Source organism: Sus scrofa, chromosome 4, assembly GCF_054392235.1.
Source record: "Sus scrofa isolate SSC_HxYL_T2T_F1_AM1 chromosome 4, Sscrofa_HxYL_maternal_Yorkshire_Landrace_v2.0, whole genome shotgun sequence".
NCBI classification, from domain to species: domain Eukaryota; kingdom Metazoa; phylum Chordata; class Mammalia; order Artiodactyla; family Suidae; genus Sus; species Sus scrofa.
In genome coordinates, this window is record NC_139386.1 from 648126 (window position 1) to 674056 (window position 25931).

Below are 25931 nucleotides of genomic sequence, written 5' to 3' on the forward strand. Positions count from 1 at the left end.
TTTTTTAATTTCCGAAAGTCAAAAGCATACATCACTTGAAAACCACATCCATACACACACACACCCATGCCCACAACCCTATGTGCTCACACCTCACCCAGCCTCAGTGGAGCATAAAGTAAATAAAAGACCAGATGGGACGAGTCTGTCGCGATAGAAATGACAAGAGGCTAGTGGGTCTAGAATAACATGTAAAGGAGCTCCCTACACAACAGGACCTACAGGAAACCGGCAGCAGGCAGCGCCCAGCCGGTGAGCCCCAGACTCGGCTCTCCCCGCGTCACCAGTGAAAGGCTGGGATGAGGCCTGGCACACAGCTGCACTCTGCCGGCACCAGATGTCATCAGTGCTGTGGCCACCACACAGGGAAGGACAGCCAGCAGAGCCTGTGGAGGGTCCCCGACAAGCCCAAATGGGTGTCTGTCTACAGAAGCCCTTACGTGAGTTCACGGTGTTAGAAAAAACACGTCTGTCAATCAGGGATCTGGGTTAGACTTTTCAAAAACCAAGCACTGGGAAAAAGCATCAGCTCCCTTAGTAGTGACTGAAGAGCTGGCCTTGACCGGCTTTGAAAGCTTCTACCAGCTGCCCCTGCCGCAGGCCAGAGGGATGGCAGCCCAGACCCTGCCCTCCACGGAGCAGACAGACCTGTGAGCACAGTACAGAAGGCACAGCACTCCATGGGGGAAGGGTCTGGAAGGGCCCCCCCCCACACCCCCACATCCCGCAGTTAATACCTTAGAGGCGCCATCTCCTTTAATCTGCACAGCCACAGCCAAGCATGTCTGAGAGGACACTTAGCAGCTGGTAAGCAGTGTGGCAGGACTCAACCAGGACTGGCTCCCGCTAACCAGCAGCAACGCCACTGCTCACCTGGGCCTCGGTGGACCCTGGATCTGAACTAAGCACAGACACCTGCTTCCAGGCACATGTGATAGTTGTGAATACAGCCAGCAAGCAGCCCACGGGCTTTACCTCTGATCCACCAGAGCCCTCAGCAGGCAGCAAACAGCCCTGGGGGAGTGAGAAACAGCAAGATGCAGGTTCCAACAGTCTGCAGCAGCCTGGACCTTGGTTTCAAGGTAACCAAGACAGCTCAACTCCAGGCCATTTCACACTGACGCCAAAGAGAGACCAGAGACATGTGCTCACTGGAGCTATGACGGTCAAAGATCCTGCAGACAGCCCCTTGGCTGTCAGGACTGTAGGGGCAACCACATAACAATCATGCTACCAGTGAAGGGTCCCACCACCGATGACAGGGGTCTCCTGGGGCCCAGGGCCTGCTGGCCACGTCCATCTGGATCGTCTCCAGCACGCACATCTGACAGGGCTAACACTGTCTTCCCCACTGACTTCTCCCCGGCCCCCACCTCACCGGCCTCTTCCTGTGTCATCATGCACTCAGGTGTCTAAGTCAGGAGTCAGCATCACCCCTCCTGGTCCTCCATCTCCCTCCGCACACCCCACAGTGGCTCACTGACACCCCCTTCTCCACCTCTACCACCATCCCTTCCCACCGTGGCTCCTGCCTCCAGAAATGTCCCCTCCAAGTCGGCTCCACCCCCAACCCCACATGCCTCCCCACCAGACAGCTGCTCTGGCCCCCACCCCCCTTGGTGCCTCCCTGCCCCCACCCTGCCAGGCTGGCAAAGGGGAACCTCCGGCAAGTGTGTAGATTGGAGCTGTGGGTGCCCACAGAGCCCTCTTCTCAGGCCCTGCCACTGCATTACAGCTGTGGTGGCGCTGCAGGAAAATCAGAACCCCAAACTGGGCCCAGGAGCCCAGGGACTGGGGGCCGGCCCTGGCCGAGCACCACCTAGTTCTCAGCTTAATTGACAGCTGGATTTCCTGAAGCCCTTCCAGCTGTACCATCTACACTACGGGGCCAGTAATCCTCAGGATTTGGGACAAATGACCTCCCTGCTCTGGACTGCCTCCCCCTCTAATGTCAAAGAGAAAATGGAAAGAATGCAATGGTCCCTTCCCTTTCCGACTCTAAGGGTTTAGGCTCAGCTTGCCATAGAGAGGAACCCCGCAAGCCTGCTGGGGAAGCAGAGACCTGGACCACACGCCTCCGCAAAGTGACAGGCACTAGGACTCGGGGCCAAAAGACCCCCAGGGCGGGGATGGGTACGGAGACCAGGGACCCTGAGTCCCACCCTGCAGGGGGCGGGCAGGGGGCCGGGCGCCCAGAGTTCCACGCCGACGTGGGGAAGAACATGAGCGGCTCGGCTCCCAGGCCGCTCTTCCGGGTTGTGACGCGGCGAATCCGGATGCGCGCGGGGCCGGCCGCACCTGAGTCCGGAGAAGGGGGCGGGCTCGGCCCCGCGACGCCCGGGACCCTCCCGAGCTCACCTGGTGACCTTGGAGAGGCGCCCCCTGACTCGGTTTCCCGCGCGGCCTGAACAAGGGGGCCGCCCCAGGGCCCACAGCGCACACTTCCCCGAGGGGGCCTCCCGAGCGGCCCCCGACTCCCGACCGCCGGCCCAGATCGCGGTTTACCTAAAGGTCCGCGGCAGCCGCCGCCCGGGCGCCGCCCTCCCGACTGCCGCGGCCGGGGGTGGGCGTGGCCAGGCGACAGCCCGCCCCGCCGCCCTCTGCCAACCGCAGCCCGGCGCGCGGCGGCCCGGCCCCGCCTCCACGCGATGTCCGCGCTCATTGGTCCGTGGGGCGTCCTTCTCGTTCGCTCTCTTTCCACCACGCCCACCGAGCCCCAGAGGGCCGGAGTGCGCAATCTCCGCCTCGCGCTCGGCCCCGCCACCGCCGCCCCGTGACATCCGCACCTGACTGTTGGGTGAGAATACACCGCCCTGTGGACCGCAAGGCGTTCGTCCGGTTGCGGGACCCCGCCTCCTTCTCGCTCTGCTCTGTGTCCCTGTCCGACACTTACATCCAGACGGTCCTGGCACACAGACACCGCCCCACATACGGAAGGACGCATTGGGGACACGGGCTCAGCGCGCCAATTAGCCCAAAGCCGGTCCCCGCGCAAATACATACTTGTCCAGGTACACACGCCAGGTGGGCCTGACCTGGTAACACATGGGCACTGTCAAGTCCTATATCTCTCACACACGAACACAGCAAACACCCCAAAGACCCCAAGCCCTCCGCCAGCAGGTACACGCATACATGCGCATGGTTCAGCAGGCCAGCAGACTGTGGGGATCCAGATGAGCAGGTGTCCTGTAGTTCCCGTGTGGTGCAGTAGGTTAAGAATCCGGCGTTTTCTCGGAGGCCGTGGGGTTTGATTCCCAGCTCGGGAACTTCCGTAAGCTGTGGGTGTGGCCATTAAAAAGGAAAAAAAAAAAGGAAGTTCCACTTGCGGCTCGGCGGTAACAAACCCGACTGGTATCCATGAGGACGTGGGTTGGATCGCTGGCCTCGCTCAGTGGGTTAAGGATCCGGCACTGCTGTGAGCTGTGGTGTAGGTCACAGCGCAGCTCAGATCCTGCATTGCTGTGGCTGTGGCATAGGCTGGCGGCTGCAGTTCTTTTTTTTTTTTTTTTTGTCTTTTTGCCATTTCTTGGGCCACTCTCGCGGCATATGAAGGTTCCCAGGCTAGGGGTCTAATCAGAGCTGTAGCCGCCAGCCTACCCAGAGACACGGCAGCACAGGATCTGAGCCGTGTCTGCAACCTACACCACAGCTAATGGCAACGCCGGATCCTTAACCCACTGAGCAAGGGCAGGGATCGAGCCCGAAACCTCCTGGTTCCTAGTCGGATTTGTTAACCACTGCGTCACAATGGGAACTCCCTGGCAGCTGTAGTTCTGATTGGTCCCCTGGCCTGAGAACTTCCATATACTGCAGCTGTAGAAATAATAATTCTTTAAAGGTCTGCAAATAACAAATACTGGAGAGGGTGTGGAGAAAAGGGAGCCCTCCTGCACTGTTGATGGGAATGTAAATTGGTGCCGCCACTATGAAGAACACTACGGAGTTTCCTCAAAAAAATAAAGATAGGGAGTTCCTGTTGTGGCGCAGTGGAAACAGATGCAACTGGTATCCATGAGAAGGCAGGTTCGATCCCTGGCCTTGCTCAGTGGGTTAAGGATCTGGCATTGCCATGAGCTGTGGTGGTCACAGATGCAGTGCAGATCCTGCATTGCTGTGGCTGTGGCGTAGGCTGGCAGCTATAGCACTGATTTGACCCTGAGCCTGAGAATTTCCATACACTGTGGCTGTAGCCCTAAAAGCAGAAAAAAAAAAAAAACTAATACAATATTGTAAATCAACTATACTTCAATAAATAATAAATTTTAGGCATTCCCATCGTGGTTCGGTGGGATACAAATTTGACTAGTATCTGTGAGGATAGAGGTTCAATCCTTGGCCCCACTCAGTAGGTTAAGGATCTGGCGTTTCCATGAGCTGCGGTGTAGGTCGCAGATGCAGCTTGGATGCTGCACTGCCATGGCTGTGGCATATGCCAGCAGCTGTGGCTCCACTTTGACCCCTGACCTGGGAACTTCCATATGCTATGCGTATAGGCAAAAAAAATTTTTTTAACCTTTCTTGGCCATGCCCATGGTATGCAGAAGTTCCCAGACCAGAGATTGAACCCATACCGTGACAGTGGCAACACCAGATCTTTAACTGCTGGGGAACTTGGAAAAAATCTTTCTTAAAAAAAAAATGAATCTGGGAGTTCCCATCATGGCTCAGTGGTTAACAACTCCGACTAGGAACCATGAGATAGCAGGTTCCATCCCTGGCCTCGCTCAGTGGGTTAAGGATCTGGTGTTGCTGTGAGCTATGGTGTAGGCTGCAGATGGATTGGATCCTGCGTTGCCGTGGCTGTGGTGTAGGCTGGCGGGTACAGCTCTGATTTGACCCCTAGCCTGGGAACCCCCCTATGCCGCGAGTGCAGCCTAAACACACACACATGCACACACTCACATACACACAGGAGGATAAGGTCCACTCGGCCCCCAAGGATGCTGCTCACCCAGCCTTGCCCCTGCCAAGTTCAGCAAGGTGCACAAAGGCCGCATCCCGCCCCCAAGGGGCTGTGGCTGTCATGCAGGCGTTGCTTCCACCCCCACAGGTGGCCAGCAAGATCAGCTCCGCCGCTGAGGCCCCTGTGGAGTGCTGCTCCCACAGGCCCTGCCCGGGGAGACCTTGCCATTCAGTGCTGCCTACAAGCACCTGAACGGGCACAGAGCCCCTGCGACAGCCTGTTCCTGTCCTGCTCACCCTCCCCCCGCCCGGCACCCTTATGCTGCAGCCCCACCCCATCCCGAGACTCCAATCCAGTGCGCTTGACAGCCCCTCCTAGGGGTGACAGTAGACAGGTGGGGATCTGACAGGTGTAGCTGTCTGAGGCCTAGGAGAATGGCCAGTGCTCCTGCTGGTGCTGGAGCTGGCAGCCCGTGGCACTCTGCGGGAGCACGTCAGTGCAGTGTCTGACCACCACTGCTGCCCGGGGCTGGAGGAGGAGGCCTGCGGCTACTTTGGCAGCTGGTCAGCATCGTAACCCACTGCCATGACTCGAGTGTCGTGAACTGGTGAGGGTGCCTGCTGCCCCACCCACCCAGACACCTGGAGAGACCAGCCCCCAGCCCAACCCAACTCTTACCCCAGCCAGGCCTGCATTCAACCCTCCTAAGAGGCCTGGACCCCAGCCTTGCCTGCTCGCCCAGGCCCAGCACACAGCCTTTCCCAGGAGTCACGATCTCCTTCCCCCGGCACCGCCTTGCTGCATGCCCAGCATAGTCTTCGGCTTTGCCGGTTGGTCGGGGCTCAAGAACGCACTGCTAAGCTCCTTCCGTGTCTCCGTCGCCGACACGCCCCGCATCCTCCTGAGCGGGAAGCAGGGGGAGCAGGAGCCTGTGTGACGGCCACCCCAGGGGCTCCAACGGCCCTGCAGCAGGGCCCCAGGGGAGGGGAGGGGGCACCCTGAGAGGCCCACACCTTGGAGCTGTCGTCCTCTCCGCCAGGGTGGCTGGGGAGCTGCCTGAGCGACAGCCCCACCACTTATGCTGCCCCTGAGGTGCAGGGGCCCCAGCTTCCCACCAGGCCCGTCCTCAGGTAAGCGCCTCCTCCCTGTACCCCTCCCAAGTCCCACTCGTGCCTGCAGAGTGGGCAGAGTTTGGAGAAGGGTCATTCCTCCCTCAGCCAGGCTGGGAAGACTGTGGGCAGGGGCTGGGGTGGGGGGGACAGGAGGGCGGTGGCCCCACTGAGCCTGAGCCCTGTGCTAGCCCAGGGCTGGCCGCCTCACCTCCATCTCCCTCCAGGAAACACTAAAACACAGATCCCCTCCACTCAGGAAGACTTAATGGGACGACTCCTCCAAGCTGCCACCATTGTTGGTGATGGCTGAGGGCTGGGGACAGCAGAGGGTGGGGGCAGGGGGGTGGCATCAAGAGGCCGCAGGCTTGAGCCATGGCCCACAGAGTGCCAGGACCTGATGGGAGGCCCACTCCAGCTGCACCCACCAGCGCACCTGCACCAGGTGGCCACGCACCACTGGATGCTGGCAACCGCTCATGCGCATTTCTGCACAGGTGTGGCAGGTCCCCTAGGGAGGGCAGGTGGGCAGCTTCTTGGCACCCCACCTAACTCTCCCACCGCGGTCTGTTGCAGACAAGCTGAAGGAGCCCCAGCTCCCAGCATCCCCAGACAATGAGGAGCCCAACTCGGACTCAAATCCCCCACTGCCCTTCCTGCACTTTCGGCACCCCCAAAAACAGGGAACCTCCCAGGAGAGTGCTGCTGGCCCGGTGCTGGAGCCCAGAGGCTCACCCCAGAGGAAGTGCAGGCTTTGCTGGGCTGGGGTTCAGGAGCATGGAGACAACCAGTGGGGGGGCAGAGCACCCACCCACCCCTACCCCCCACCCCCAGCTTCCACTGTCCTTCTGCACCGTGTCTGCCATCCAAAGGGTGCCTGGGCACTACCTGGTTAACATAGGGTGGGGTGGGTGAGGGCAAGGCCAGATAAAGCATCTCTTCTGTGGAACCAAGGGTTTGTACCTAGTGCAGAAGGGCCACGGGCCTTGGGGCACCTGGAAAAGGGTCACCCACTGCCAGGCCAGAGCGCAAATTTAACTGGGGGGAGGGGAGAAGAGAGGGGACTGCAGAGGAGGGAGACACTGGGCACCCGGGAAGATCTCAGCTCTAAGTTCTACACTTGATCTGTTGATAATTCACGCAGCAAAAGACGGTGGATGTTGTTTCCAGTTTTACCTTCATTAGCCATGGAGCAATTTTTGCCAACCCTTACTTCTGGCCATCTCAGTGCTAAGATTCTTATGCTCTTCGGAAGAAGTTGCTGCACTGAAGTGAAAACTCATCCATTCATTCTCTGCTGTAACAGAGACTTGACGTGGCTTTGGATTTATTTGGACTTTCTAGATCAGCTAACCACTGTCACACTGTGAAAGTGTAACATCCTCCTACTTTGAAAACAAGATTTTACAGGGGAGGTATGGTTATTAAAACATAAAGGTAGAAGCAATATTTGGGAATTCATGACAAAACAGGTACAACCAAGAACTGGTGGTGCCAGGGGTGCGGGGACAAGGGCTCCAGGGCAAAAAAGGGCACTAGGTCTGGTGGGAGGTCCAGGAAGGGGGTATGTGGGATCAAGGCCACGCTGACAGCCTGCCAGGCTTGGTGGCTGCAGAATTAGGGGCTCCAAGGGGGCAGAGGGTGGTCAGGGGAAAGACAGGCTAAGGGCGAGGCTGCAGGCTCATCGGGGAGACTGTGCACAGCAGGCAAGAGGTTCTGGGGAGCCGGGGCCCAGAGAAGCTGAGCAGGAGGAGGGCCTAGCTGGGCAGGGAGCCTGAGGGCACCCACGAGTCCAGGACTGGGAAGCTGGGCTCGAGGAGCCTGCGAAGGGCCCAGGTCAAGTGGATGAAGGGGACGCAGCAAGTGCCGGGAGGACACGCTGGGGGTGCAGTCCTGGGAGGTCCCGTGACAGGTCGTGGCTGGTGCACACCTCACGAGGTCAGCCCTTTGAGGCTGGGTCTCAGGCAAAGCAAGCCGAGGGTCCCTGGCTGGAGGGACCTGAGTTGGGCTGGCAGCAAGCACCTGGCTGCTCCCCTACGCCCGGCCACCTGGAGCACCGTTGGGACTGGAAGCTCCAGCTGGGCCCTCAGGCTTGCAGGGTTTTTCCGTCCAGCCCCACTGACCATTCCCCGGAGGAACCTGGCACGTCACAGGGTCTGTCAGCTCTGGTCATGGTGGCGTCCTCTGAGCAGCCAGCGGAAGCAAAAGGGCACAGGGAGGTCCTCGTCCCCCAGGCTGATTGGGCATTTGCACGGGAGCCCTCGGCAAGGACCAAGGACCCGCAGCTCAGGGGTAGCTCTGCTTCTCAGCAGGGCACAGCCTCAGCACACGGATCCAGAAGCTGGCAGGACGCTGCAGGCATGCCTGGTCTGGGAGGCCTGGACTGATGGTTAGCAAAGGTGGGCCTGGAGCTGGTGGGAGGCTTCAGGGGCCTCAGGTGGGTGCAGCTCCCTCTGCTTGTGGCTCTGGGGCCAGCTCCAACTCCTGATGCTCCCGCTTGCACTGCTCCTGCTCCTGGCGGTCCTGCTGCTGCAGCTGCCGCTCAACATCTTCAGGCACCTGCACCTCCAGCAAGTTTTCCAGGCCATGTTCTGGTTCATCCCCAATAAGGACCTGCCAGCAGGGGAGGCAGGTGAGCAGCTGGCCGGGCCACCAGGGGCATCCACCCCCTGCCAGCCCTGCACCCACCTGGATGAGTTTCTCACAAGCCACCTGCACGTCAGGCTCTGGCTCCCAGCTGTGCAGCTCACGGAGGATCAGGTATGCTCCCTGGTCCCTCACCTGCTTCCGACCAGGTGCTGTGGCTGTCAGCTAGAAGAGGCAGAGGTTACCCAGAACTCAGTGTGATCAGGTATGAGTGGGTTCTGGGGGTGGCATTAACACAGGCGGCCCCCAGCGTACCCAGAACTCAGTGTGATCAGGTATGGGTGGGTTCTGGGGGTGGCATTAACACAGGGGGACCCCAGTGTACCCGGAACTCCGTGTGATCAGGTATGGGTGGGTTCTGGGGTTGGCATTAACACAGGGGGACCCCAGCGTACCCAGAACTCCATGTGATCAGGTATGGGTGGGTTCTGGGGGTGGCATTAACACAGGGGGACCCCAGCGCACCAGCATGATGGCCTCGATCAGCATCTTTCGAATGTCAGCATCGGGCTCTCGCTGCTTGTCTGGCGGAAGGTACTGCAGGTCAACAGGCAGCCCTAGAGGTGAATGTGGAGTCACTGGGACCACGTTGGCCATTGTAAGCCTCACCGATGCTTAGCAACTGCCCCCTGGAAAGTTTCAGCAGAGCCCTGATTTGAAAACCTCCTTCAGCCTCTCCCCCCACTGGCTTCCACTCCTGCCTGGCCAACCCTGACGCTTGACCCCAGCCACTCACGGTCCATCTCTTCCTCTGAGAAGTCCTCAGGCCCCGCCAGGGGCAGCAGCAAGAAGGGGAGAATGTCCACCTCGGGCCCAAGCAACCACTCATGGTGTCCTGGGGGCAACGGGAATGGAGGCCAGTCCAGAGGGGCCCCAGAGTCCAGTCTGTTTCCCCTACTCCCCCACATGGCAACTTCCCCACCACCACTCACGGTGCTCGAAGCAGCAGTTTCGCAGTGTCCCCACCACCCCGCCCCTGCGCACCGAGGAGTCCGGGTATTGGGTAAGGGGCAGCAGCCGCTGGACCACGCACCTGAAGAGAAGGACCACTCAGAGCCGTCCCTGCTCACTTCCACCCCCTCCCCGCAAGCCCCCTGGGCCTCACCTGTCTGGGTCCAGCAGGAAAGCGCGCGTCGCAGGACGCTGGCTGAGGTTAGACAGCACTGGCCCCAAGTAGTGCAGGGGCGCTCGGGCGTTGTAGCCGGGAGTGCACAGCGCTCGCACCAGCCGCTCCAGGCCCGACTCCCCGGGCCCCGAGGCCGCCAGCGCTTCCATCAGCGCAGCACACGGCGCCGGCTCGCGGCTGAGGTTAGCCAGCACAGCGGCCGCTTCCTCGGCCCAGGGCCACTGTGGGTCCAACGTGCAGCCCAGCAGGCAGGCAAGCAGCTCGGGCTCAGCCGCCAGCAGCGGCTTGTGCAGGCCGGGGTCGGCGGCTAGATTGATGAGCACGCGGGTGGCCTCTCGGGCCGGGGCGGGAGCAGGGGCCACTGCCAGTTCGATCAGCGCTCGCAGCAAAGCCGCCTGGCCGGCCAGCAGCGTGCGTCCTGGCTCCGAGCCGGTCAACGCCAGCGCGTGCTGCACCGCCGCCGCCTGCAGGTCAGCCCGCGCCTCGAGCGCTAGGAAGGGCAGCAGTTTCGCCGCCTCCGCCGTCGGGTGGGCCTCCGGCATTGCCGACCCTACGGAGGCGAGGCGACCCGCCAAGGGGCCTGCCTCCGCCTCGGTGTCCCCCATGCGGATCAGCTCGTTCGGGGCAGCAGCCCCGCGCGGCGAGGTGGCAGTGGCCCCGCCCATCCGAATAGCGGAAGCCGCAGCGACCAACCCGAGGCTGCAGGCCCGGCGAAAGGGGCGGGACCTGCGCGTGGAGGCGGGACCGCGCTGAGGCCCGGGGCTTTGTGGGATTGGGTGCCGGCCCGGAAGCGGCTGAGCTCGGGTTCCCTGGGTGGGGGCGGGGGCTGCCGCTGGGACACAGCTCGAACCCCCAATGTGGCACCGTCCCTTGGTGGTCCTGCAGGCCGCCGGTGGCAGACATTACGTTGGCCCTCCTCCTTCGTGGACTGGCAGAGATCGCCGGAAGAAAAGCGTGATCCATTATATCGACTTTCTAGTGTTAACCTAGCCTTGTGTTCCCGGCATAATCTCCACTGGGTCACGATATGTTTTCGTTTGTATATATCGTGTTCAGATTGTGACAGCTTCTTTAGGGTCTTTGCGTCTCAGTCCATGAGGGTTATTGGCCTGTGGCTTTCTTTATCGTCTTTATCTGCTGTCGGGTGATGCTGGCCAACTCGGTTGGGGGAAGTGTTCCCTCCTTTAGAATTTTTGGGAAGAGGTTGTGAAACTAGTATGATTTCTTCCCTAAATGTTTGGTAGAACTCCCCAGTGAAGTCATCTGGGCCTGAAATTTTCTGGGAAGGTTTTTCAAATTACATTCCTTTCATAGACACGTGGCTATTCAGGTTGACATTTTCTTCTTGGGCTACTTTTGATAGTTTGTCTTTTAAGGAATTAGTCTGTTTCATCTTGTTGGATTAATTGGCATAAAGTTGTTCATAATATTATCTTATTATCCTTTTGATATATGCTCTGTTGTGGCGTCACCGCTCTCCTCCTTGATGTTGGTAATTTGTGTTTTCTTTCTCTTTTGGTCAGTCTTGCCAGAGGTTCGTCAGTTTTTTTGATTTTTTTTTTTTTTTTTTTTTTTTTGTCTTTTTGCCATTTCTTGGGCCGCTCCTTCGACATATGGAGGTTCCCAGGCTAGGGGTCAAATCGGAGCTGTAGTCACCGGCCTACGCCAGAGCCACAGCAACGCAGGATCCGATCCGCGTCTGCAACCTACACCACAGCTCACGGCAACGCCGGATCTTTAACCCACTGAGTAAGGGCAGGGACCAAACCCGCAAGCTCATGGTTCCTAGTCGGATTCGTAACCACTGCGCCACGACGGGAACTCCTGACCTTTTTTTTTTTTTTTTGTCTTTTTTCAGGGCCGCACCCATGGCATATGGAGGTAGGTTGCCAGGCTAGGGGTCTAATTGGAGCTGTAGCTAGGACACACAGATCTGGGCCATGAGAGTGGCACATTTCTTGAGAAGGAGTTAGAAACTTACGGAAAATCTAAGTAGGTGATGTCCTCTGGTGGGTGCCTTTTTTTTGGGGGGGGGTCTTTTTGTCTTCTCTAGGGCTGCACCCGCGGCATATGGCAGTTCCCAGGCTAGGGGTCGAATTGGAGCTGTAGCCACCGGCCTACGCCACAGCTCACGGCAACGTCGGATCCTTCACCCCTCTGGTGGGTACTTTTGACTGAGACAAAAATGTGCGCCTTCAGGGCTGGAGGCGCCTTGACTGGTTGGAGAAAATGTTTACAGTAGTCACCAGATACAGAGCCGTCAAGATTCCCGGGATGAGTTAAAAGAGCCAAATTTTTTGGAAGTGGCTTCAAAGTTAAAGTTACAAGTGTATGCAAAGAACCCCCATGTACCCTTGACCCAGAGACCTCAAATTCCCAGGTCACACCGGTTACCCTAGTAATGACCTTTAGCAAAAGGCACTGGGTGTCTCGCCTCTTGTCTCCCTCAGTTCCAACCCTCTCCCACTCTTGAGGCCGCCCGCCGGCAGCGACTCTGTAGCCTGCTCCTTGGCTTACGGGTGTCTGGTTGCCTCCCGACTAGATTCAGGTGGTACATTTTTGGCAGGAAGGCTCAGGAGGCGACGTCGGGCTCTTTCCATTGAGTCCCATCAGGTGGCACCGAGTCACTTCGTCCCAGCAGGGCGCAAGGTTTCAGCGGATCACTCAACTAAGGTCCAGTTGCCCGGGTTTCTTCCCTATCAGGTTACTCTTTTCTTTTTGTATTTAAGACATACTTTATGGGGAGATACTTTTGAGGCTGTGTAACCATTCTGTTCCTCACCCACCTTTCACTCCCTAGTTTTTGCATGTATTGTTTTTCTCTGAATTGTCACCATGATGTGGTTGCCAAATGGTGATTTTCATTTCTTTCTTTCTTGGCAGTGGCAAAAGTGACAAATCCTAACCACTTGGCCACCAGAGAACTCCCTAGAAGTTCTTCATAGAGTTTGGAGACAAGCCATTTTTAGTTACATGATTTCAAATACCTCCTCCAGCTCTATTGCCTGCTTTTTTACTCTCTTAATGGTATAGTTCCTACTTTGAAAATTACATATTAATATGTATTAAATAAATAATTAATGTTTTCCTTTAGGATTAGTGGGGGTTTTGACCTGTTTAAATTTTTGCCTGGTTTTCTCATATTTGTATTTTTTAAAGTATTTATTGCTCTTATAGCTGAAAACACAGACACATCAGTAGAAGCAGATTGCCGTGGGGCTCTGCATCCTTGTGTGAGCGGACATGGTCCCCCGTATAAAAAGTCAAGTCTTTCAGTCCTCTGGACCTGGTACTTCTGGCCCTGCTTAGCCTAGGAAAGAGCTGCCCACTCAGCACCCCCATGACAAGAGCCCCTACACAGTCTGGGGGTTGTGGGGAGGGTATGAGAACAGTTCTCACCACAGAGCCATCGAGAAGAAACGTCTAAAGTCAGAGACTGAACACAGCAGCTCAGCCGACCCACCAGCAGGATGCCAAAAGCTAGGACAGGCCCCTCCCCAAAGCACTTCTAACAGCCAGGACACCTGTGGCCCCACGGGTGGTTGGGTCCGTGCCCTTTGAGGCCACGGCAGCTCAGACGAGAGCCGAGGCCCTCTGAGACCCTGTGCTTCACAAAGTGGATCTCTCTCTCTCTTTTTTGGCCGTCCAGTGGCACATGGAGCTCCTGGACCAGGGATCGGTTCCGAGTCACAGTTGCGACCTACACCGCAGCTGCACAGTGCTGTATCCTTAACCCACTGGGCTGGACCAGGGGTCGAACCTGCGTCCTAGCATTCCAGAGACGTCACCAATCCTGCTGTGCCGCAGTGGGAACTGCACAGCCAAGGTCAATCTCCCGGTGACTCATAGGTTGAACAGTCCAGAGGACACTGCCCTGTACTGCTTCTTGGACAAAGCACCTGGGGCCCCTCCATCACGTCACGCTGACTCCTGTTTTCACGGGCATCAAAGGACGTGGGGTCCTCCCCACACACCTGTGACCACTCAGACCCTCCCTCTCCCCTCCTGATAAAGGCTGGCTGAGCGCCTGGTCAGGGACGTGGCCATGCTCCAGGTTCCCTCTCTGCGTAGACAGGCCCACCCCCACCAGGAACGCTGCTCCGCCACACTCAGGCCACACCCAGATCCTGGCCTACTGCAGACTCCACCATGCCCCCAGCTCCTGCCTCACCCACGCAGCTGGCCACCAGCAGGTTCACCACACACCAGCCAGACCTCCCTGCCCAGCTCAGTGCCCCCCAGAGATGAAGGTGGCAGCCGGTGTACTTGCTGTGGCTTCTAGACTTTATTCCAGCCCTATGCCTTGGACAGGGGCAACCAGCTTGACCCGGGAGCTGAGTCCAGGCTCCCTGCTGGAGCGGAGGGGAAGGGAGGGGCCAGCGGGCAGCCAGGTCAGCTGTAGCTGTCGGGGTGCACCTCATCTAACAGGAAGTAGCGCTGCAGGGCAGGCTGCAGGAGCCGCGGGGGCAGTGGACGGGAGGGCCTGGGCCAGTCTGGGGGAAAAGGCTGCGGCTCCACCCGGGGCAGGGGCAGCTTCAGCATCCTCACAGGGCTGTCCAGGGTGTGGTCCTCCCAGAGCCGGGACAGCATGTGGCCTGGGGGCCAGTAGGACAGTGAGACCTTGGGATGGGGTCGGTGCTCAGTGGGACTGGGCAGGGTCCAATTTCTACCCCTGTCCCCACTCACCCCTCACTTTCACCGGAGGCCTCTGGACTTGGGCCTCCTGAAGCCGGAGGATAGGGTAGTGCCTGGGAGCAGGGGGAGGTGGGTTAGTCGCAGCCGGGCCCTCAGCCACCCCATGCAGGCTCTGCCGAGGCTGCACCCAGGAGCCTCACGGCCCGCTCACCGGCGATCCCGCGGCTGTGGCACCACCGTGTTGGGGCCCCACTGGTGCAGGCATGGGGGGCGTCGTGGGCGCTCAAACCCCCCCTGCAGGACGCCCTGCTGCCGAGCCCGCTGCTGCTCGCAGAAGAAGTTGAGGGCATCGATGGGCCCCAGGTCCAGCATTTTGGACTGCGACCAGTCCGTCTGCTCCAGGGGCAGTGGCTCATCAAGCAGGGCGGCCGGGGCTGAGGACCACGGGTGGACCTCAGGAAAGGAGCGGAAGTGCACCAGTGTCTCCGACAGCGCACGTCTGCTCCGCCCTGAGCTCCTCTGTGGGCGCATCTGCTGCGCCTGGGCCTCCGGCGCGGCCGAGTCCAGCTCCCCAGGTGAGACCACCCGTGCGGGCATCCAGGAGATGCTTGAGGGTGTCCCAGAGTGGACGGAGGGGGTCACAGATACATGAGCAGTTGTCCCAGAGAGCATCGACATGGGTGGCGGGGCCCCCTTGGGAGGGGGAAGCGCTGAGGCCTCTAAGATCTTGGGCAGCATCTCAGACAACTTGGCTACAGACGGCTGCCAGGCTTCTGTCTGCGGGAGGGAGCCAGGGGAGGGGGCGTCCAGGCCCGGGTGGAAGCGGCCCCGCCCCCCGCAGGGAGGCTGGAGAGGTGCTGCCCCCTCCCCAGCCTGAGACCACCCCCCAGACTCCCTCCTGTGGCGCACAGGAAGCTGGGGGGTGGGGGAGAGCCCGGGAGGCAGAGCCAGAGCGGGGGCGAGGAGCCTGCTGGCCTCGCCCGGCTCAGCTCTCTCCTCTGCCCAGGGGGAGAGCCTGGGGAGACGGCGAGAGGCTCTGCGGGCAGGCGCCCCCCAGCGCTGCCCGCCCTGACCTGCAACGGCTGCATCATTTCCTCCAGCTTCTGGCGGCAGCACTCACGCAGTGCGGCCTTGGAGTCGAGGTCTGGACCCTGGACCCAGGTCATCATCTCCTGGAACAGGAAGCCCTGAGGGTCCTGAAGGCCTAGCCCGTCCATCAGCTTCTTGATCTCCGGCCTGGGACAGAAGCGGGCGGCTGATGGGAGGCCGGGGGATCAGGTGGGCGCAGAGCGGGCTCGGGACTCACCGGCAGGGCGCTGGCGAGTACAGGAAGTAGGCCGAGAGCTCCAGCACCACCTCGCGCGCATCCAGAGAGCAGGCCAGGAGCAGCTGCAGCGCCAGCATCACAAACTGCTTCTGCGTTGGGTCCTGAGGGGTGGGGGGCTCTGCTTGGTGCCTGAGGCCCGAGCCGGGTGGGGCGCGGGATCCTGGGCTCACCTCGAGGCTGGGGGGCTGGTCCCGGTTGAGCAAGCGCAGGAGGACGCCCTGCAGCCGGCTACAGAGGTCCTGGCTGACGTCAGGCAGCAGCCTCAGCAGCGCATGGAGGATGTGCCCGCGGTCTGCCCAGGAGGCCTCCTCCAGCAGGTCCAAGAACAGCGAGGCCAGGCCCTCCACCGTGCCCACCTCAGGGTACGCCTGCAGGGACCGCGTGCTGAGGCCCGACCCTGCGCCGCCACCTCCTCCCACACCCCAGCCCCCATGCTCCCAGGGCTCCCCGGACCTCCAGAGTGAAGATGGGGAACAGCCTCTTGAACCAGTTCTGGCCGATGAGAAAATGCAGGAACCTTGGCAGATGCCCATAGCGCTCTCCCCAGAGCGAGCGCCCGTGGCGGTCCTGGGGGCGGCAGAAATAGCTCTCTTTCCTGATGGTGGTGTCTGGGGAGCCGCTGGGCTTCCGGAGCAAAAACCTGGAGCTCTGACGGGGCAGGGGTGCGGCCACAGCTGCAGACCCTTCCTCTCCAAGCAGCTCCCGAGGCCCGGCCACAGCGCCCTGGCGGCCCACTTCAGCCTCCTGCTCCCTGGACTCCAGCAGCTGGTCTGAAAGCTGCCCGTGGGGGCTCAGAGAATCTGAGGCCAAGTCCAGAACCAGCTCTCCTTGCTCCTCCGCATCCCCCAGCCACTGGAGCAGGTTCTGCTGCCACTTGGCGTGGTGCCGCCAGCCGCCCTGGCGCAGCCCCAGGTCGTCTCGGCTGTGTCCTACCTGCAAAGGGAGAGCCAGTGGCTGAGGGGACTCCTGCAGGTCCCTCTGCAGCCCCACCCCCCAGCCCCAGCCCCCAGCCCCGCCCCTTGCCTTGGGTCTGCTGCCCATGAGCTGGCAGAGGGCTTCGAGGCCGCCGACCTGCCCGGGTTGCCACATCTGCTGCAGCACCACAGAGTTGGGCACACAGCCAGGGAAGTGGATGGGCCGCCTCGAGTCCTGGAGGTGGAGCACAGCAGGGCAGGCTGAGAACCTGACTCGGCCCTGTCCCAGAGAGCACCCCAGCAGGGCGCCCAGCTCTGCCTGCTGGATCTCCCAGGGCTGAGCTGGGCGCAAACCCCCTGCCCACAACAGACAGACAGGAAGAGAGAATCTCTAGGACTCAGAAAGAAGGGCATCAATGGTGGTAACTAAGGAGGGGAACCCTGGTGACAGGTGGCCTTTGGAGAACCCTGGCACCCAATGCTGTCTGCCCACAGGACTCAGTCCCCAGTCCTAGAGCAGAGACGTCTATAAGGAGCGGGTGACAGGAGCTCAGAGGGGGGCTCTGGAGGGCTTGGGCAGATGGTGTAGCAGCTGGAAGGAGCCAGATATGCAGGGAGAGGGGCCAGGGCCTGTCCAGGCATCTGGGTAGGAGGGTGTGAGAAGGCCAGCTCCCCTTGACTTTGCTCCCCTCAAGGGAGGGGACTCCCGTCTCCCTGACACAGTCCACAGGGGGCCCACCCATCCAATGCTTTCATGGGGGAGGGGGTATGCAGGCTTAATCAGCTGGCAGAGGCTCTCTAGCTTTGCCCAGGGCCTGCTCTGGAGTCCCTGGCCCCCTGGCAGCGGTCCCCAGAGTGCAAGGAGGCAGGACACACAGAGCAGCTGCAGCCAAACCGGCCCAGAAGGTGGGGGGCCACAGGTGGGCATGGCCCCTGGGTCAGATCTGGACAAAAAAGTTGGCAGCAAAGGAAAGACGCAGCGCGTACACGAGGGTCTCCCTGGGGGAGGGAGAACAAGGACCCTCACCTTGTAGGGCTGAATGGTGGCAGGATAGAAGCCCCCGAGGTTGGAGAGAAGCGCCTGGGGCCGCCTCTTCGGCAGCAGGGGGATCTGGGGATGGGACAGGGCTCAGAGCCGAGTCTGGACTCTGCTGTCCCTGCAGTTCTGCCCCTGGGCGGCAGCGTCCACCTGCCTGGGCCTCTCACCCTGTGCTGCAGGTAGGATGGTGGGTCCGGGGCCACAGGCTTCTCCCAGAGGAGCGGCTCCGACTGCAGCTGCAGGTCCAGACTGAGGCCCAGGTCTGAGCTCAGGGAGGAGCGGGCCAGCAGCTGAGGCGGGAGAGGGAGTCAGAGCGCGGAGGCGGGCAGGGACCACGAGGCAAGGGCGGCAGGTGGCTGGGGGGGGTGGCCTCACCTGGGATGCTCTGCTGTGCACCCTCCGGTGGGTGGGGGGGATGGGCAAGGTGACTCGGGGAGGGCGGGCAAAGCGCCGGCCCTGGGTGCCCAGGTCCTGGGGTGGCAGGACTGTTGGCACTGTTGGGGCTTCGGCGCAGACGCCAGCCTGTGAGGGACCAGGCAGGGCACACGCATCCCATGTGTCTCTCTCCACCGTGACAGTCATGGTGCTCCATCGCTGGGACTCTCGTCCAGAGCACGTGCCCTGGCAGGGAGGGTGGGGCAGATGGGCAGTGCCAGAGGCCCAGGGCAAAGGGAGGGGCTGGGGGAAGCCCCTCACTCACCAGCAGGTCAGGGCCATAGATCAGACGAAGGTAGTTCTCAAAGGCCTCCTGGCGCTGCTGCCAGGAGGGTGGGGGCCGGGCTGCCGGACCCACCAGCCCCAGTCCTAGCTGCTGAAGGTCATGGTCCCGGGCGATGAGGGCCTGCAAGTCCTGGGGTGGGGGTCGGGGGTGAGCCCATTCCTCCTTGAGCCTTGCTGTGTGCTGCCCAGACAGCCACGGGTGTCCCAGGCCTGCCCCAGGGACTGATGGAGAGTGGCCTGGGCAGGGGGCAGAGGCAGGGGGCAGGGGGCAGAGGCAGGGGGCAGGGGGCAGGGCTGGGGCAGAGGGCAGGGGGCAGGGTTAGGGGCAGGACCCACCCCACCTCCTCCAACACAGGCTGCTGAGGTGTTGCCGTCTGGCGATGGATGAAAGACGAGGCCATGCTGCAGACAGAGGTGGGCACAGGCGGGATGAGGGGTGGCATTACCAGTGGGACAGGGCAGAGGCTGGACGAGGACCCAAGGGTGGGTGGCCAGGCCCCTGGTGGGGAACAGTGAACAGCCAGGAGTGGGAAGGCCAGGGCTGGGACAGGCTTGCGGGGCCCAAGGGGCCTGAGAGCCCTGGGGTCTCATGCTGGGGGCACTCAGCCAGGCCCTGACCCAGGGGAATGGGTGGGGGTCTCTGGGACAGCTCAGCCAGGCCCACCAGCAGACCTGAGGCCGGCCACCCCATGCAGGTTGGCAAGCCTCTGCAGCTGGGCTGATGCTGGTGACTCCTGGTTGGTCAGTGGAGGGTCATGCACCTCATCAGGCGTCTCCTGGCACAGCTTCTGAGCAAAGGACAGGAGCCTGGAGCCCTGGTGGCAGGGGCTTGTCTGCCCATAGCAGCACCCCCCACCCCGCCCACCCTGTGCTCCCTGCGCACCTTAACCAGGTAAGACGTGGGCAGGTAGAGCCTGTGCGACACCAGGCAGAGGCGGGAGCCCAGTGCCAGCACCAGGTCCCCACTGTTGCTGCAGAAGGTCAGGGCCTGAGGGGCACCATTCAGTTGCAGGAGCCTGGAGAGGTGTTCAGGGCAAGAGTCCAGCCTTGCACCTTGGAGTAGGAGACAGAGGCAGCAGCAGGGCAGAGATGGGAGAAGCGAGGGCTGGGGGCTCCGGAGGGGGCAGAGGTGGGAGAACCCGGCAGAGGCGGGAGCCGCTGGGGCTCTGCTGGGGGCAGAGCGGGGAGAAGTGAGGGCTGCTCCCAGGCTCCCGGCCCGCCCGGCCCCGGCCCACCTCAGCAGGCGGTTTTCCGCTGTCCAGATGCGGATGGTACAGTCCAGGCTGGAGCAGGCGTACAGCTTGAGGGCGGGACAGCAGCACAGGCCTAGGGGGCCAGGGCTCAGGGTCAGGGACCAGGGCCATCCGGTGGCCCCGCCTTCACCTCCGCCCTGCCCCAGTCACCGGTGATGTGGTCGGTGGGGTCATCCTGGGGCCGGTGATCACAGCGCGGACTGTTGCCCAGGCCATACTGCACCAAGCCATAGGTGGCGCTGTCGGGGTCCTCAAAGCCCACGGTGACACGCGACCCCAGGGCACAGAGCGCCACGGCCGGGTGGCAGCAGGAGAAGGTGCGCAGCAGACCCAGGCTCTCTTCGGCGTAGGGGAAGACGCGCCACATCTTCACAGTCAGGTCTCCCCCTGGGGGCGGGAGCAGCAGTTGGGCCTCTGGGGAGGGAGGGGGGGTCCCAGGTGGCTGTGGGGAAGGAGAGGCGCGGACCCGAGGACACGACGCTGTTCCAGGTGGACGCGATGGCGGTGATGGGGCCCGGGCTGTGAGCCTCCGTTCGGAAGACAGTCTTGGAGGAGCGCAGCTCGAGTACCGACAGGGTGCCGTCCGTATGCCCCACCACAGGCAGGTACCTGCGGGCAACACGAGTCTGTTGCGTGGCCCTGTCACCTCGCCCAGCCCTCGCTGGCTGTGGCACCCACCGGTTCTTATCCTTCCAGGCCCAGGCCATGTCTCTGTGGCACAGGTCGCCCTTGTGCTGGCACACGATCTCCCAGCTGGCAAACGCGCTCCTGGGGTCTGTGAGGTGGCTGTAGAGGTGCAGGCAGCAGGGCCTGGGTGTGGGGGGCGGCGGTGGGCGCAGGCGGTGCAGCACCTGCATGGGGCAGCGCGCAGAATTGGCGCACAGCAGGTGCCCGGCGCGCGTCAGCAGCCACAGCACCTCTCGCTGCAGGCAATAGGCCACAGCGGCCGCGCAGTCTTCGGGCTCGAGCAGAAGCGCGTTCACCACGCGTCCGGTCAAGGCCGAGACCAGGGAAACTGAGCCGTCGGCGCATGCGCACACAAGGCGCACCGGCAGCTGAGGGGCCGGGGGCGCCAGCGTGGGCAGCACGGGCACCACCTGCAGGTGCAGCACTGGCGCCGACAACTGTGCCAAGGGCGAGTAGAGCTCACGCAGGCGCCACAACTCCACGCTGCTGGCGCGCAAGGAGAGCAAGGGCCAGCCAGGGCCGGCGGGGGCCAGCAGGCGGCTCACGCTCTCGGGCGGCACGCTCCGGTCCCAGCAGCTCAGTGCCACCTCTCCCACCTGCGCCGCTGCCTGCAGGTCCCACGTGCGAAGCGTCCCGTCCTGCGAAGCCGACAGCACCAGGGACGTGTTCGGGAGCACAGCCACAGCAGTCACCGGGCCTGCGGGAGGCGCCGGGTCACTCTGGCGCACCAGGGACTAGGGGACCGGGAGCCCTCAGTCAGCGTTGTGGCCACAGCAGAGGAGCATGGCCAGGAGCCCACAGGGAGTCTCTGCCCAGAGCTCTGTAAGGCGGAGGGCTGCATGCAGGGCAGAGAGAGACCCGGCCGCGAGAGCCACCGGGGCGCAGCGCACCTGAGTGGCCCACGAACACCATCCGGATCTGCCAGTCTGCCTCCCACACCTTCACTGTGCTGTCCCGGGACGCTGTCACCATGGCCTCGAGCTCACTGCAGTACGCCAGGTCCGAGACGGTGCTGAGGGGTGAGAGCGAGGCCCAGCAGACTTGGCGCTGCCTCGTGGGTGCCTGCACCCCTTCCACGACTGGGGCCCCCTCACCGACTTGGCTCCTGAGCACCTTCCCGCCCCGTCCCCGGGCCTCCCTCACGTTTTGTGCAAGTCCCGTCGCACATCTATGAGAGCCCAGGTGTGCAGATCGCAGGTGAGCACAGCAGAGCCGCAGGCTGCAAAGCAGCGTGGGAGGTGACAGGGGGGCTGAGGCCCCAGAGCCAAGCGCACGAGCGCTCCTGGGGGGCTTGCTGGCAGCTGCAGAGGCGACCCCTGTGGAACCAGGCAGCGACCCCCTGAACGGAACTTCCAGAGGGCCAGGATGCCGCCTGCCGCTGCCACCAGCAGCAGCCCAGGATTGGGCACCGGCAGGCAGCAGATGGGCTCGTGGCCAGGTGCTCTGAACAGCCCTGGCTTACTCAGCCACAGTAAGCTGAGGTCAGACCTTAGTATAGCCAGACCCGCTGGGCCCCAGCCCACAAAGCGGCCCACGGCACCCAGCGGGCCCAGCACTGCCACCAGCCCTGTAAGTGCGATGGGAGCCGGCAACTTCTCCTGTGCCAAGCCGTCCTCTCTGTGCAGGTGTAGGAGGCCTGCGCCGTCCAGCACCACGAAGCGTCTACCCACCGGGTCCTGCGCCACTGAACACAGCCCGGCTGCCACCGCCAGGCGGCGCAGTGGCTCCAGCCCGTGCGTCAGGCGCGCCGCGCGCAGCTCAGCTCTCTTTGCCTGTGGGCCGAACCAGCAAACCTGCAGTCAAGCAGGTGTTGGCCAGGGATTTGGGGAGGCAGTGCACCCGCCGAGGGGAGCCAGGAGGATTCAGGCTGGGGTTCTGCTGGGGACCGAGAGAGGAAGGGCCAGAGCAGGCAAGAGGCCTTGAGACAGACGCCATGGGCGAGCCGCACCTTTTCCACGAAGCTCTGGAGGCTTGCACGCAGCAGCAGCCACAGCTGGCGGGCACGGCTGCACACAGCCATGCTCTGCCACTCTGAGCTGCTGGTAAAACGCTGGGGGACTGGCTCTGAAAACGATGGCTCTGCAGGATGGCAGTGGAAGGAAGCCCTGTCACTAACCCTGGAGGGCGCGGGCAGCCGAGGGCCCTGTCAGGTTAGGGAACGGCCCGGGGAGCTCCCAGAGGACAGAAGCTGCGCCTGAGGGAGGCCTGCAGCCAAGTAGGCCTGTGGGGGCGGAGGCCGGGCCCCCTCACCGTTCTTTTCCGTGAGCAGCCCCGGGTCCGGGACGGCATAGACGTCAACACCACACAGGTCCGGGGCTGGAGGCAGGGGGCCGCTTTCCGCCGACTCCATCTCAGCGCCAGCCGACTCCATCTCAGCGCCAGCCGAGCCGGGGGCTGCTCAACAGCCCCAGGACCGTTGCTAGGATACCGGCCGCGGCAGGCCCCGCCCCCACCGCAGGCCCCGCCCCCACGCCCCAAGAGCCTAGGTCTGCATTAAGTCACAGGAAGTTTTATTGGAAACAAACCAGCTGCAGCAAAGTGACACTCAGTGCACGCTGCCCAGTGGGCGAGGTGGGGCTACAAGTGGACGGCTGACCCCGAGGAACCAACTGCTGGGTGGTCTCCGGCCCTTGAGGCTGGAGTGTGCAGGCCTCAGCCTGAGGGGCACAAAATACAAAAATAAACTCTGTGGTCCAGCTGTCCTGCCTGTGTCAGTTCATCTGGGCAGGGCAGTGGCTCTTCCCACCAGGCCCTGTGCTGTCCAGTCCAGCCACAGCGTGGGCAGCAGGAGCCTGTGGGGGTGAGTGGATATCCACAGGCTAAGCCAAAGGGCTAGGCAGGCGTGGCCTTGGGTGGCGCTGGTGCTGTGGCAGCGCCCGGATCTCCTGGCCAGCGGCTGTGGAGGCCCTGAGGCCCCTCGGGTGGGCAGGTCCAGGCACGGTCTGAAGCTGAGTGACGCTGGGGCCTCTGTTCCTCCTCTTCACACACAGACCACGGGGACCCTGGGCAAAGAAGGGCGCAGGGTGGGCTCCGGGGAGCCGACAGCACAGGGCCAGGCTGAGGGGCCCCGCCCGCCCCAGGGAGCGGGCAGCGCGGCCGCCACACACCTGTCCTCCATGGTGCTGGTCTCCTCGGGGCCGCCCTCGCTGCCTCCACCGCCGCTCTCCTCCTCCTCCTCCTCCTCCTCCTCCCCGAGCTCCATGTCCAGCTCATTGCCGGCCTCCGAGGGGGTGTAGGTGGACCCACTGGGGGAGCAGGGGAAGCAGTCTTAAGACCCGTGCCCTCCAGCCTGCTGCTGACCCCAGGGAGAGCCAAGTCAGGAATGGGGGAGCCAAGCTGGGCCAGACCACAGGTGGGGGCAGGGAGGTGACAGGTGCCGACCGACCTGATAGAGCGGCAGCTGAAGAAAACAATGCGTTTCAGCCGCTTGTTGTAGAAGAAGTAGTTGAAGGACCAGAGGCTGCCGTCTTCCCCGAAGGGATCTGAGTCTAAGTCTGGGTTGTAGCTGGGGGTGCGGAGCGAGACGTGGTATGAGGTCCCAAGTGCCGCCCAGACCCAGGGCCCACCTGCAGGGATGCCAGCCCACCTGTAGATGTCGCACTCGGCCAAGCAGATCTCCTCATCCACGGCGTTCCACAGCTGTGGCTTCAGGGCCCTGAAGTCCTCCCGCACGGCGGAGAACAGGCTGCAGTTGACCGCGTTCACCACCTACGACGGTCACAGGTGGGGCTGGGAGAGCAGGTGTGGACTGGGCAGGGCCACACTCAGTGGGGGAGGGCACGCGGGACGGCTGGGGGCCTGCGGGTCCCTCCCCTACCCGGCCCTCACCCAGCTGAGGCTGGGCTCCCTGCTGAACTCGTGGCTCCGGGCGGCGCTGAAGTCGTAGTCTGGCCGGAAAGACTCATTGAGCGTGGTGATCAGGTAGAAGAGGGTCTTGCGGCTGCATTTGTCACTGAGGGGGCTCTCATCCTCGCCACCCTGGCTCTTGCTCAGTCTGCACGGAGAGAAGCGTCAGCCGGCGCTGTCCTGCACGCCGCAGTGCCCCGTGGGCAGGCCCTGCCCCCTCTCACCTGCTGGGGCTGAGGCCCGAGGTCTGGGGTGGGGACAGGGCCTCCAGCACGTGCGGCTGGCCCTCCTGGCAGAACTGCTTGAACATGTGCTTGTCGTCTCCCGCCATCTTACAGGAGTAGCTCTCGATCCTGGAGATGCAGGCGGGACCATAGAGGACGCCACCCCCAGGTCAGGTCAGAGCCAGCGCGGCATGAGCTCTGCAACGCCAGCCCCGGGCCCCGGCCTCACCTGCCAATGATGTGGGCATCTCCCGTCTCCACGGTCAGCTGCGAGTTGATGGCCTCGAAGCTGGAGTTCTCCAACAGCTTCATGTCCTTGGGGCGGAGGGTCCTGTGCTTCGGGGGGCTCGTGCTGCCTGGGGATGGAAGGTCAGTCTGTGGGTATCTGGCCCTTGAGGCTCCACCTTCGGGCCCTCCTCCCACTGAGTGGCACCACCATAAACAAGCTGGGTTCCTCCTGCAGCCTGCTCCCAAGCCTTCAGCACTGGTGGAGGGAACAGATGCCCTTTCACTGAGACTGGCAAGTCCAGGCCCACCGCAGCCACACCTCCTGCACTTCACAGGAGTTCTTGGGCCAGGCTGGGGGACCAATGGGGGATCCTGTGCACCCTGGGGATGCTGGTTTAGTGTCTGCTCCAAGACTCCCCGTTCGAACTGAAGAGCCCCGCCCACCAAGGGGGGCACTGTGAGCCTGCGAAGGAACGAGACTCCTCCAGCCAAGCTCCTCAGCCAGGTAAAGAACCCGCAGCCGGTTCGGAACCAGGAGACCAGGGGCTCGGCCCTGCGGGCCACCTGGGTGCGGCGCTCTTCCCTATTCTACAGGCTGCCTTCTAGCAAAGGGGGAGAGAAAAACCCATGAGTTCCTGCTTCACTCCCCAAGGACGCCGGGGAGCAGAGGGAGGCCCCACGACCCCCCAAGGGCTTGTCAGCGGGGCCGCTAGGGCGCTCCCGGGTCGGCCGGGTCTAAGGGGAACCCCAGTCTAGCCACGCGAACTACAAATCCCAGGAAGCCGTGCGCCTCGAGACGCACGCACGCGCGCCAACGCAAAGCCTGCTGGGGGCTGTAGTTCCGGAGCCGCCGAGTCGGCGCCGGGCACAGGGGCGTTCGCCTACCTGCTTGCGCTGCGCTCAATCCGGTTGGGCCGGGTCGGACCGGGCCAGACAGGGCAGGTCGATAGGCGTCGGTGCGGGTGAGAAGGCGGTGCGGGCCCCGGACAGCGCGAGCTCCTCAGGACCGGAGGGCGGCGCCGCGGCCTCCTCTCGGGCCGCACTGTATCCGGGGGAAGAAGCTCCGCGGCGACGTCCCGTTACTCCCGGCCCTGCCGGCCCATCCGGGCTGCCACCGCGACATAGCCACGCCCCTGTACGGCGCCCGACTATCGCGACCGACCTGCCCGCCGACCGCCACAGAAGGCCTGAGCAGGCGAGCGAACGACCTCTGCCTCCCCGGGCCGGACAACAACAAGCGTCCGCCAGGTCCGGCCCCACGCGTCTGAATG

The 25931-nt window shown here is 62.4% G+C and overlaps 4 protein-coding genes across 50 annotated transcripts in view; all 4 read right to left on the minus strand.

Moving 5' to 3' along the window:
* Positions 1 to 3225, minus strand: part of MROH1 (maestro heat like repeat family member 1) — a 70621-nt gene extending 67396 nt beyond the window's left edge. For 15 of the 31 annotated variants that reach the window (XR_014843168.1, XR_014843175.1, XR_014843174.1 and 12 more), the window contains exon 1: positions 2506 to 2553. The gene's annotated coding sequence lies outside the window, so the exon portion shown is untranslated. Of the gene's footprint in view, positions 1 to 2358; positions 2554 to 3135 lie in introns of those variants that run through there. The other 16 variants (XR_014843169.1, XR_014843177.1, XR_014843176.1 and 13 more) reach the window with 2 other exon arrangements.
* Positions 3226 to 7310: 4085 nt separating this feature from the next.
* HGH1 (HGH1 homolog) lies at positions 7311 to 10458 on the minus strand. Of its 5 annotated transcripts, none has more exons than XR_014843271.1 (6): positions 9767 to 10458; positions 9594 to 9694; positions 9398 to 9496; positions 9127 to 9290; positions 8704 to 8826; positions 7311 to 8628 (listed from the first exon to the last, which is right to left on the minus strand). XR_014843271.1 is itself a non-coding variant. In XM_003125447.7 (6 exons), exons 1-6 carry the CDS (start codon positions 10450 to 10452, stop codon positions 8449 to 8451), a joined length of 1281 nt encoding a protein of 426 aa, XP_003125495.2. In that variant the 5' UTR covers positions 10453 to 10458; the 3' UTR covers positions 7311 to 8448. The 5 variants fall into 5 exon arrangements, 2 of the variants coding, with proteins under 2 accessions (XP_003125495.2, XP_084877691.1); XM_003125447.7 differs by having other exon boundaries at positions 9127 to 9218; XR_014843272.1 differs by lacking the exon at positions 9594 to 9694 and having other exon boundaries at positions 9127 to 9218.
* A 3595-nt stretch (positions 10459 to 14053) lies between these two features.
* On the minus strand, positions 14054 to 22887 carry WDR97 (WD repeat domain 97). Of its 12 annotated transcripts, none has more exons than XR_014843162.1 (23): positions 22613 to 22887; positions 22311 to 22441; positions 21506 to 22134; positions 21253 to 21374; positions 20354 to 21059; positions 20142 to 20284; positions 19826 to 20062; positions 19658 to 19748; positions 19306 to 19438; positions 19095 to 19207; positions 18764 to 18824; positions 18403 to 18552; positions 18078 to 18323; positions 17870 to 17992; positions 17691 to 17774; positions 16773 to 16898; positions 16203 to 16682; positions 15920 to 16117; positions 15729 to 15850; positions 15496 to 15594; positions 14634 to 15199; positions 14474 to 14535; positions 14054 to 14382 (listed from the first exon to the last, which is right to left on the minus strand). XR_014843162.1 is itself a non-coding variant. In XM_085021327.1 (23 exons), exons 1-23 carry the CDS (start codon positions 22731 to 22733, stop codon positions 14180 to 14182), a joined length of 5010 nt encoding a protein of 1669 aa, XP_084877453.1. In that variant the 5' UTR covers positions 22734 to 22887; the 3' UTR covers positions 14054 to 14179. The 12 variants fall into 12 exon arrangements, 8 of the variants coding, with proteins under 8 accessions (XP_084877453.1, XP_084877452.1, XP_084877450.1 ...); XM_085021327.1 differs by having other exon boundaries at positions 15496 to 15658; XM_085021326.1 differs by having other exon boundaries at positions 15496 to 15658; positions 19095 to 19210.
* On the minus strand, positions 22856 to 25903 carry MAF1 (MAF1 negative regulator of RNA polymerase III). 2 transcript variants are annotated; one of them, XR_014843290.1, is made up of 8 exons: positions 25546 to 25903; positions 24662 to 24788; positions 24433 to 24561; positions 24180 to 24356; positions 23949 to 24070; positions 23748 to 23867; positions 23470 to 23607; positions 22856 to 23364 (listed from the first exon to the last, which is right to left on the minus strand). XR_014843290.1 is itself a non-coding variant. In XM_003125444.5 (8 exons), the coding sequence occupies exons 2-8, from the start codon at positions 24742 to 24744 to the stop codon at positions 23343 to 23345; spliced, it is 780 nt and encodes a 259-aa protein (XP_003125492.2). In that variant the 5' UTR covers positions 24745 to 24788; positions 25546 to 25903; the 3' UTR covers positions 22856 to 23342. The 2 variants fall into 2 exon arrangements, 1 of the variants encoding a protein (XP_003125492.2); XM_003125444.5 differs by having other exon boundaries at positions 24191 to 24356.
* Positions 25904 to 25931: the final 28 nt, after the last annotated feature.

Coding starts and splice junctions, on each gene's coding strand:
- HGH1 (XM_003125447.7), bottom strand. CDS start 10,452: ATGGGCGGGGCCACTGCCACCTCGCCGCGCGGGGCTGCTGCCCCGAAC. Junction 9,219..9,397: donor CTCAGAGGAAGAGATGGACC/GTGAGTGGCTGG, acceptor ATTCACCTCTAG/GGCTGCCTGTTGACCTGCAG. Junction 8,827..9,126: donor TGATCGAGGCCATCATGCTG/GTGCGCTGGGGT, acceptor TGCCTCTTCTAG/CTGACAGCCACAGCACCTGG.
- WDR97 (XM_085021321.1), bottom strand. CDS start 22,733: ATGGAGTCGGCTGGCGCTGAGATGGAGTCGGCGGAAAGCGGCCCCCTG. Junction 18,825..19,094: donor CATGGGGTGGCCGGCCTCAG/GTCTGCTGGTGG, acceptor CTCTGTCTGCAG/CATGGCCTCGTCTTTCATCC. Junction 15,659..15,728: donor TACTCGCCAGCGCCCTGCCG/GTGAGTCCCGAG, acceptor CTTCTGTCCCAG/GCCGGAGATCAAGAAGCTGA.
- MAF1 (XM_003125444.5), bottom strand. CDS start 24,744: ATGAAGCTGTTGGAGAACTCCAGCTTCGAGGCCATCAACTCGCAGCTG. Junction 24,357..24,432: donor TCGGGCCTCAGCCCCAGCAG/GTGAGAGGGGGC, acceptor CTCTCCGTGCAG/ACTGAGCAAGAGCCAGGGTG. Junction 23,365..23,469: donor ACCAGCACCATGGAGGACAG/GTGTGTGGCGGC, acceptor TTCTTTGCCCAG/GGTCCCCGTGGTCTGTGTGT.